The sequence below is a fragment of the Gorilla gorilla genome, chromosome 23 (genome assembly GCF_029281585.2).
Source record: "Gorilla gorilla gorilla isolate KB3781 chromosome 23, NHGRI_mGorGor1-v2.1_pri, whole genome shotgun sequence".
Lineage (NCBI taxonomy): Eukaryota > Metazoa > Chordata > Mammalia > Primates > Hominidae > Gorilla > Gorilla gorilla.
Window position 1 is genome coordinate 16,862,059 of NC_086018.1, and position 10,786 is coordinate 16,872,844.

Here is a 10,786-nt window from a genome sequence, read left to right on the forward strand (position 1 = left end):
GCAGTGGCGCAATCTCGGCTCACTGCAACCTCTACCTCCCGGGTTCAAGCGATTCTCCTGCCTCAGCCTCCCGAGTAGCTGGGACTACAGGTGCGCACCACCACGCCCAGTTAATTTTTGTATTTTTAGTAGAGACGGGTTTTCACCATGTTGGCCAGGATGGTCTCGATCTCTTGACCTCGTGATCCGCCCGCCTCAGCCTCCCAAAGTGCTGGGATTACAGGCATGTGCCACCGTGCCCAGCCTCTTTTTATTATTACTTATTATCTCAGATTTCTAAAGCACTTAACAGTTTGGGGAGCATTTTTATATCTACGCTCCCAACTGAGTATCACAAGCATACTATGAAGTGGTTAGAATAGATATTATCATGCTCCATTCTAGGGCTGTAGAGAGGCCCTCAGCAATAAGGTCCACTGTTGTGCTTGCTCTGCCAGGCTGATGCACTTGGCTACTGATCTGAGTGTAGTCTCTTATTCATTTGTACTTAGTTCATCACTTAAGCATCTTGACTTACTTATGTTTACATAGCATAAAACTTTTGGCCTACAAAGGAGCTTATCAAAAAGGAACAAGTTATATGACAGTAGAAGAGAGGCTGGAGAAGGGTAGGCTATTCACAAAAACTGATTTAGGCAAAGCATTTTAAAATAAAAATTCTATCAGACCTTCACACAGTAAACTAGTTCATAATAACATTTTTCCTTTCCTAATCACAAGCATCATAATTCATAATTACAATATTTGTCCAGTTCTCCAGGGAAAGATCTGCACAGTACACATCAGGAAATGCTCTTGGAGATCAACAGGAGAAATGAAACTAAAACTCAAGGCTTCGGCTTTCATGCACAGTAAACCTAACTTCATCTTGATAAATTATGAAAACCTCAGCTTTCTTACCTGTTTTAGCCAATATTTATCACATACCCATCATGTGGAAGAGGTTGTTCAATGCAGTAGGGCATACAGAAGGGACTGAGGCAGTCCCTACCCTGGGGGCATATGGAAAGTACCCTCACACCTTCCACGCAAGGCAAAACACACAGACAGTGATACAGCACATCTACCGGGGTAACTCAGGATGAACAGTTTCAAAAGAAACACGTGAACCTAGTCCCTGAAAAATGGGAAAGATGTCACACAAGATGGAAGGAGAGAGAGGTGGCAGGAGGAGAACACACACATTATCAGTTCAGTTTAGTTGTGGTAGTAGAGAGCATCCTGGGACCAAATTCAAAACGAAAAAGCCACATGTTAAAATATCTATTCTCGCTCCTAAAGAAAACGGTAGCACCCTCTAGTCGCACTGCAAAGTAGAAATGAGGAACAAGACAGCATCAGGGTGACCCTTTGCCTGTCAACAGTCAGACAGGCCAGAATCAGGCCCTGGGCTGGAGGAGTCTCCCTGGGTTGATTTCTGTGCTACAGCGCTGTCAGCAGAGTGGGGTGGGGGAGGGGGAGGCGCGCTTTTTTCATCTACCCGGGGAACAAACACCAACTCCTGCAGCAGTTCTGCCAACAAGGCAGAACTATGACGAAACTGATTACCACTAGCCTCTCTGTATCAGAGTCAAGATACGGGGTGGATGAGTCCGTTCCCCAAGGGTGTGCTTTGGAGCCACTGCCACAGAGCTAAGGAAGCCCCTCTCCTAGAACACACCTGTGCCCTATCTGCCCAACCCTAGTTCACCCGGATGTCCCAGCTCAGCATTAATCGTGGATCCCTCGCGGGGGCCCGGGGCCCCCAAACCCTCCTACTTAGGGACCACAATTCCCCAACTGGGGGCACTGTCACCAGATCCAGAGGGGCAGTAACAGTCCCTCTTGCAGATTTCGGATCTTCATCCTGCCACTGAAAGGCCACAAGGGGGATTTCATCCCGGTTTCACCTTCAGGACCGTCTGAGCACTTCTCGGGCGATGCAGACCAGTGGAAGGCACTGGCTGGCACCAAGGCCCGCTCCTGGGAGCCAGGCCGCGGCCCCTCCAAGGACCACAGGTGGGCAGCGGAAGACTCAGAGCAAGGGCCAGGGGCGAAGATGGCCCTCGCTGCGGTCAACCCGGGGCACGTGCTGGGGGCTCACCGGCCTCTCCGCGCTGAGGACAAAGTCCGCTCCCGCCGGCTTCTTGGCTTGGGCACCGGGTACCGGGCGTCAGGGGCGAGACAGGCAGGACTTGCGCGCGCCCCGACTCGACTCCAGACCCCGACCCGACTCCGGGCTCGGCCTCCCACGACCCCTGCGCGCACTCACCATTGTGGTTGACCCAGGTCGGCTTCAGGAGCTTCATTGTTCGGCCGCCGCCGCCGCCGCCGCCGGGCTGAGGCGAGCGCCGGGTCCCTCAGCGCGCCCGGGCCATGGAGCCACCGCCGCCGCTTCCTCCCGCGCCGCCCGCCCTCCGGCCGCCGCCCGCCCCGCGCCCTCAGGGCCGCCGCGCCATCGCCGGCCCGCGCCCCCCTCCGCCGCCACAGCCGCCACCCGCGCTCGGCCGCCGCCGCCGCCACCACAGCCGCATCCCCTGCGCCGCTCCTCCTCAGGCGGCTCCCGGGCAACGCCGGAAGTCACGGCGCGCACCTGCCAAATCGCCCCGGCGGGAAACCGCTCCCCACGCGGACTGGGCCGCCCCGGCTCCTCCGCTGGCAGGGGCTTCGGGTCGGGCCCGGGCGCGGGCGCCCCAGAAAGGGCGGTTCGCCTGGACGGCGGACAGCGAGCGGGGCCTGCAGTTGCAACCCGGGCCGCCCGCAGAGGCAGGCGGGGCCCAGGTGGCGTGGACCGCCCGTCACCAGCTCTGCCTCGCCAGTCTGAGTCCGACTTATTAACTAGCTTCCGCCATTCCTCAACACGCGCTATTGGGCATCTTGCGAGCGCCGGGCTCCGCGCCGGCGCCGGAATGCGATCCGGGCTTCGGACTCGAACGAATGCGGGGGACGAGCCAACCCTGGTGGGGGAGGCTGGGGCGGACGCGTTTATTAGAAGATCGGGGCCGTTTGCCTAGACATGAACATTTGGACTCGGAGGAGCAGAGGGACGCCCCCTCGGCCGCTCCGGCTGCACTGCGGGGCCGAGGCCCGCGCGAGGGCGCAGACCGACCAACCGGCTAGGGCCTGACTGGCTGGACTCTGCCCGCTGCAGAGGCGCGCTCGCAGCCCAGGGCGGGGACGGAAGGGAGGACCCCGAGCCGCGTGAAACGCAAGGCCCTCGTGTGTGCGCAGCTGACGCCCTAGGCGGGGCTGCGTCGGGGGCGGGGACAGGCGCGTCCCAGCCTACGCAGCCGGAACGCCTGTGCGCTGGGCGCCTGGTCTGCCGGACCTCAGCAGGGGGCACCGCGGGCCGGACTGCGGAGGGGCGCACGCCTGGAAGCGGCGAGGGTAGCCATGACGGCCTCTGTGCTGCGAAGTATCTCGCTAGCCCTGCGCCCGACTAGCGGGTGAGTGCGGACGCTGGCCGGATAGCGGAGTGCCCAGGGCGCGTGCGGGGTCTTCGCGACTGTCCGCCAGGACTCGCCTGTGCTCCCTGCTCGCCTCCCAGTCCACGAATATCTCAGGGATGAGCCATCTGGTCGTGACTCTTATGCATGAAAATCTGAGCACCCTGGCGAGCAGGGGTCCTGCTTAAGTCCTCTGTGGTCTGAACGAAAGATTTTGAAAAATCTTCCACGTTGACCTTGCTGTCATATCAAGTAGTTAGAAGTGCCCCGGGTTTGGCAGCATTGCAATTTTTTATTTTCCTGTGAAGTGGGAGAGAATCAGATATTTATTTATTTATTTGAGACAGAGTCTCGCTCTGTCGCCCAGGCTGGAGTGCAGTGGCGCGATTTCGGCTCACTGCAACCTCTGCCTCCCGGGTTCAAGCAGTTCTGCCCTGGCCTCCCGCGTAGCTCGGATTACAGGCGCCCAACACCACGCCCGGCTAATTTTTGTATTTTTAGTAGAGACGGGGTTTCACCATGTTGGCCAGGCTGGTTTGAACTCCTGACCTCGCGATCCACCCGCCTCAGCCTCCCAAAGTGCAGGGATTACAGACGTGAGCAACCGCGCCTAGCCTGGAGAAGCAGATATTTATACATACTCTTGTATCTTTCAGGCTTCTGGGAACTTGGCAGACGCAGCTTAGAGAGACTCACCAGCGAGCGTCATTGTTGTCTTTCTGGGAACTCATTCCCATGAGGTAAAACTCAATCGAGGGCCTGACCTCTGGGGGTAAAGGTGTCCATCGATGTGTAGAGAACAAAGCAAGAATGCTGGATGTGTGGTTTGCAAAATTAACAGCCTACAAAGTTTCTCAGTTAAATTTAGGCCGATGCTTTTCTGTTTTTCCAACATTTTCCAAACCATAGATTGTTTGTAATTTTGTTTGTAATTGTTGTTTGTAATTTTTAAAATTTGAGCAGTTTCTCAAGAAGTAAGTATTCTCCTTGAAGGGATTCTTGTGTGTTTTAAAGGACACAGCTTAAGTTTCTGTTTCTCCATGACCCTTCCTCTTCCCTGCCCATTCTGAGGCCCTGGAGAGTGTGGGGAAGATGCAGGTATTAAAGGTATTTCCATCTGGCACTCTCGACTCTTTGTAGATACTTGATTCAGTCAATCTTGATAGTAAAGGATTTGATTTTTCTTTTTTTTTTTGAGATGGAGTCTCACTGTGTCACCCAGGCTGGAGTGCAGTGGTGTGACCTCGGATCACTGCAACCTTCGCCTCCTGGGTTAAACTAATTCTCCTGCCTCAGCCTCCCAAGTAGCTGGGATTACAGGCACCCACTACCATGCCCGGCTAATTTTTGTACTTTTAGTAGAGACGGGGTTTCACCATGTTGGTCAGGCTGGTCTCGAACTCCTGATCTCAGGTGATCCACCCACCTCAGCACCCAAAGTGCTGGGATTACAGGCCTGAGCCACCACACCGAGTCCACAAATCAATTTTAATAGTAATAAGCTTCTAATCTAACAGTTTGGTATTTTCAGTTTTGAGTGTAATCCCAAGGCACACCTGAATCCCAGCAATAAAGAGAAACACTTCCCGATTTTATACCCTGATGCCTCTTGTTGCTTTTGTACTTTTTTTTTTTTTTTTTTTGAGACAGAGTCTCACTCTGTTACCCAAGCTGGAGTGCAGTGGCGCGATCTTGTCCCACTGCAACCTCCGCCTCCCAGGCTCAAGTGATTCTCCTGCCTCAGCTTCCCGAGAAGCTGGGATTACAGGTGCGCACCACCACACCCAGCTAATTTTTGTATTTTTAGTAGAGACAGGGTTTCGCCATGTTGACCAGGCTGGTCTCGAACTCCTGACCTTGGGCAATCTGCCCGCCTTTGCCTCCCAAAGTGCTGGGATTACAGGCCTGAGCCACTGCACCCGGCTGCTTTTGTACTGTTTCTTGTAATTGATGGCACCCACACAGTTCTCACAAGTACTGTGGGGTGGAGTACCTCCTCACCACGCTGAGCTCATGAGTTAGTCATGCACAGCTCCTTCCCCCAGTGGAGAGGTCAATATGGGGTACTTACCATCTTGTCTCTCAGTAGGTTCATGAGACCAAAGAGGAAAATGTTTAATATTTGCTTTATATATTAGATCAGAACCTCTTCGAAAAAAGAAGAAGGTAGATCCTAAAAAAGACCAAGAAGCAAAGGAGCGCTTGAAAAGGAAGATCCGAAAACTGGAAAAGGCTACTCAAGAGCTAATTCCTATTGAAGATTTTATTACCCCTCTAAAGTTCTTGGATAAAGCAAGGTAAGGATCCTTCTCTAGGGATGAAGTCCTCAGGACAAAGGAGTAATATCAACTTCAGGTAGTTGTGTCTGTAGTTCACACCTGTGATAGTCATTGGTCAGTAGGCTTGAGCTGACTTGGCCCTAATGAGTCCTTGCTCCTTTTGGAAGCAGGAGAAAGCATCCTTGGATGGTACTCTTGAATGGCTCTGGGTGGGAAAGAACCTAAGACATCTAATAATCCAGATGCTTAAGCACTGCTCTGGAGTTCATGTCGTTGCTGTCATGCATGAGGAGTCTTGGCTGTTTCTGATCCCTTGGGCCTGGAGTCTGGAGCCCTCGCCTCATCCTAACAGTAGAAAACCCTTGGCCTCCTGTTTTATCATGCAGATATCTTTAGTTGGTATTTGTTGGGATTCTACTGTGTGCAGGGTTAACAGCTCCTGCTGCCGTTTTGTAAGCAGTGTGCACCATCTATAAAGGGGCAGGTGTTAAAGTCTTCTCTCACCCAAGGGAGTATTTGCTTGGGCAGAGGAAGTGCTACCAGTCTCCTCAGATCATCTGTTCTTCTGACAGAGAGCAAATGACCTTGGTTCCAAGCATCAGTTGCAGCTGCAGCCACATTCAACATTCCATTTCTTAATTTGTCCCAAACTTGTTTTATCTCCTGAGTCCTGTCTGTGTCTGTCAATGGGAATACTTGTGTCAGTTGCAGTCACAGACTTACATGCCAGTGAGGTTGGTAACCCTTAGCTTCTTTGCAGAGAGCGGCCTCAGGTGGAGCTCACCTTTGAGGAGACTGAGAGGAGAGCTCTGCTTCTGAGGAAGTGGTCCTTGTACAAGCAGCAAGAGCATAAGATGGAGAGGGACACCATCAGGGCTATGCTGGAAGCCCAGCAGGAAGCTCTGGAGGAACTGCGACTGGAGTCCCCGAAGCTCCATGCTGAGGCCATCAAGCGGGATCCTAACCTGTTCCCCTTTGAGAAGGAAGGGCCACATTACACACCACCGATCCCTAACTACCAACCCCCTGAAGGCAGGTACAATGACATCACCAAGGTGTACACACAAGTGGAGTTTAAGAGATAGACTTGCAGGCTGCTATCCTTAACATGCTGCCCCTGAGAGTAGGAATGACCAGGGTTCAAGTCTGCTTTCCACAGAATCAGGCATGCTGTTAATAAATACTGGTTTAATCAAAATGCTCCTTTGTCTTGTGTTAGAATTTTTTTTTTTTTAATTTTTTTTTTGAGACAGAGTCTCACTCTTGCCCAGGCTGGAGTGCAGTGACGCAATCTCGGCTCACTGCAAACTCTGTCTCTCTGGTTCAAGCGATTCTCCTGTGTCAGCCTCCTGAGTATCTGGGATTACAAGTGTGCACCACCACGCGTGGCTAATTTTTGTATTTTTAGGAGACAGAGTTTTGCCATGTTGGCCAGGCTGGTTTGGAACTCCTGACCTCAAGTGATCCGCCTACCTTGGCCTCCCAAAGCACTGGGATTATAGGCATCAGCCACCACGCCCAGCCAGAATTAAAATTAATTCACCAGGCTGGGCTCAGTGGCTCATGCCTGTAATCCCAGCACTTTGGGAGGCCAAGGCAGGTGGATCACGAAATGAGGTCAGGAGATCGAGACCATCCTAGCTAACAGTGAAACCCCATCTCTACTAAAGATACAAAAAAAAATTAGCTGGGCATGGTGGCGGGCGCCTGTAGTCCCAGCTACTCAAGAGGCTGAGGCAGGAGAATGGTGTGAACCTGGGAGGTGGAGCTTGCAGTGAGCCGAGATCACACCACTGCACTCCAGCCTGGGTGAAAGAGCGAGACTACATCTCAAAGAAAAAAAAAAAAGTTTATTCACCTAAGATGGATGGAGGTGACAGATGCTGCCCTTCGCCAGGTAATGGGAAGAAGATGACAAAGACATCAACTGCTGCCCTCAAATGGGGAAAAAAAAAATGTGTAAAAAGAAGATCCCAAGGGTATAGTGAAAATACCAACAGGAGTCAGAGTAACAGAGGAGTGGTGGGAAAGGAAGTTGCCAGCTGGAAAGGCATGTGGAGAAGCAGGGCCTTCCTGATGGGAAAGACCAAGGAGCCACCTTTGTGTTTTCAGCTGGGGTTAGGGGGAGGCAGAAGAGTGTGGAGCAGGCCAGGGACATACTAGTTAATAAAGATGCTGTGGCCCCCAAGAGGGTGTGAGGCCTGGCTGGGGCAGCGGACTCTGTCTCAAGTGCTTAGTCTAGAATGTGAATGTATTAGTCTGCTCAGGCTGCCATTACAAATTACCATAGACTGGGTGGCTTAAACAAAAGACATTTATTTTCTCACAATTCTGGGGGCTAGAACTCCTGAGATCAAGGTACCTGCAGGCTTGTTTTCTGAGTCTTTCTCCTTAGCTTGCAGATGGCTGCCTTTTCCCTCACATGGTCGTCCCAATCTGTTTCCTAATTTTTTATAGACACCAGTTATACTGGAATAGGGCCCACCTAATGACCTCATTATAACTTTAATTATCTCTTTAACGATGCTACCTCCAAATACCTCCAAATACAGTCACATTCTGAGGTATGGGGTTGGGGGGAGTGGGAGGGTCATATGGGTAGGACTTCAACATAGGAACTGTAGGGGACACAATTCAGCCTGTCACAGTACAAGCCCAGTGTACGAATAGAGCCATTTTCCCCAGTGGCTTGGATCACAACCTCAGAAAGGATTTTTTTTTTTTTTACCACCTTAGTGCAGGTAAACCAGGGAAACATTTCGTTGGAATAAGAACTTAGGTTGTCTTCCTAGCGTGTGGTTCACTTTTTTCCCTTTTCTAAAAATTGTGGTGGCCAGGCACCGTGGCTCACGCCTGTAATCCCAGCACTTTGGGAGGCCTAGGTGGGCAGATCATCTGAGGTCAGGAGTTCGAGACCAGCCTGACCAACATGGTGAAACCCCGTCTCTACTAAAAATACAAAATTAGCTAGGTGTAGTGGCACATGCCTGTAATCCCAGCTACTCGGGAGGCTGAGGAAGGACAATCGCTTGAATACGGGAAGTGGAGGTAGTGAGTCGAGATCACGCCACTGCACTCCAGCCTGGGCAACAAAAGCAAAACTCCCCATCAAAAAAAAAAAAAAAAAAATTGTGGTAAAATACACATAAACTTTACTATCTTCATCATTTCTAACTGTATGGCTCAATGGTATTGAGGACATTCATACCATTAGACAACATCACCACCATCCATCCATCTCCAGAGGTCTTCATTGCAAAAGTGAACTCTACCCATTAAACCATAATTCCCTGTTCCCCTCTTCCCCCAACCCCTGGCAACCACCATTCTACCTTTTCTGTGATTTTAACTATTCTTAAGTACCTCACAGAAGCGGAATCATAGTGTTTGTCTTTTTGTAAGTGGCTTATTTCACTGAGCATAATCCTCAAGGTTCATCCATGTTATATAGCACGTATCAAATTTCCTTTTCATGGCTGAATTAATGTTCCATTGTACGTACGCCACATTTTCCTTATCCATCTGTTGATGGACACTTGGGTTACCTTCCGCATTGTACTATTGTGAATAATGCTGCTATGAACACAGGAGTACAAATATCTCTTCAAGACTGTGCTTTCTTTTAGATATAAGCCCAGAAGTGGAAATGCTGGATCATATGGTGAGTCTATTTTTAATTTTTTGAGGAAGTGCCAGATGGCTTTCCATGGCTGCTGTAACATTATATATTCCCACCAATAGTGCCCAAGGATTCCAATTTTTCTTTTCTTTTTTTTTTGGAGTCGGAGTCTCACTCTGTCGCCTAGGCTGGAATGCAGTGGCATGATCTTGGCTCACTGCAACCACCACCTCCCGGGTTCAAGCAATTCTCCTGCCTCAGCCTGCCAAGCTGGGACTACAGGCGTGTGCTACCACGCCCAGCTAATATTTTTTTTGTATTTTTAGTAAAGATGGAGTTTCACCATGTTGGCCAGGCTGGTCTTGAATTCCTCACCTCAGGTGATCTGCCCACCTTGGCCTCCCAAAGTGCTGGCATTACATATGTGAGCTACCACACCCAGCCAAGGTTCTAATTTTTCTACATCCTTATCACACTTTTTTTTTTTTTAATAGTAGCCATCCTAATGGGTGTGAGGTGGTATCTCACTGTGGTTTTGACTTGCATTTCCCTAATGGTCAGTGATGTTGAGCATCTTTTTATGTGCTTTTTGGCCATCTGTATGTCTATTCAAGTCCTTGTCTTTTTTTTTTTTTTGAAACAGTCTCACCCTGTTACCCAGGCTAGAGTACAGTGGCGTAATCTCGGCTCACTGCAACCTCCGCCTCCCGGGTTCAAACAAATCTCCTGCCTCAGTCTCCCAAGTAGCTGGGATTACAAGTGCATGCCACCACACCTGGCTAATTTTTATATTTTTAGTAGAGACGGGGTTTCACCATGTTGGCCAGGCTGGTCTCGAACTGCTGACCTCAGGTGATCCGCCTGCCTCAGCCTCCCAAAGTGCTGGGATTACAGGCCTAAGCCACAGTGCCCGGCCCCTTGCCCATTTTTGAACTTTTTTTCTCATTGAGTTTTAGGAGTTCTCTATAATTCTATTAATCTCTTATTAGAGATATGATTTGCAAATATTTTCTCCCATTCTGTGGCTTGCCTTTTTATTCTGTCGATGTGTCTTTTTTTTTTTTTAAGAGATAGGGTCTTGCGCTGTCACCCAGGCTAGAGTGCAGTAGTGCAATCATAGCTCACTGTAACCTCAAACTCCTGGGCTCAAGCAATTCTCCTGCCTCAGCCTCCTGAGTAGCTAGGACTACAGACAGACACCACCACGCCCAGCTACTTTTTTTTTTTTAACTTGTAGAGATGGGGTCTTGCTATATTGTCCAAGCTGGTCTTGAACTCCTGGCCTCAAGCAATCCCCTTATGTCAGCCTCCCGAAATGCTGGGATTACAGACATGATCCACGGTGCCTGGCCTGATAGTGTGTTTTTTAAAAAATTTTTTTCTAGAAGGAATGGAGGCAGGGTTTTACTATGTTGCCCAGGCTGGTCTTGAACTCCTGGGCTCAAGTGATCCTTCCACCTCGG

General features: G+C 50.5%; 2 protein-coding genes across 4 annotated transcripts in view; one reads left to right on the forward strand and one right to left on the reverse strand.

The window, feature by feature from the left end:
- The window catches only part of HIRA (histone cell cycle regulator), a 101,603-nt gene extending 98,915 nt beyond the window's left edge, over positions 1–2,688 (reverse strand). For 2 of the 3 annotated variants that reach the window (XM_019018360.4, XM_004063015.5), the window contains exon 1: positions 2,252–2,388. In XM_019018360.4, the coding sequence (XP_018873905.3) occupies positions 2,252–2,288 (37 nt within the window). In that variant the 5' untranslated portion in view covers positions 2,289–2,388. Of the gene's footprint in view, positions 1–2,251; positions 2,389–2,572 lie in introns of those variants that run through there. The other variant, XM_055374945.2, reaches the window with a different exon arrangement.
- An 81-nt stretch (positions 2,689–2,769) lies between these two features.
- Positions 2,770–6,902, forward strand: MRPL40 (mitochondrial ribosomal protein L40). The gene is made up of 4 exons (XM_004063017.5): positions 2,770–3,425; positions 4,082–4,165; positions 5,564–5,722; positions 6,465–6,902. Exons 1-4 carry the CDS (start codon positions 3,373–3,375, stop codon positions 6,787–6,789), a joined length of 621 nt encoding a protein of 206 aa, XP_004063065.1. The 5' UTR covers positions 2,770–3,372; the 3' UTR covers positions 6,790–6,902.
- Positions 6,903–10,786: the final 3,884 nt, after the last annotated feature.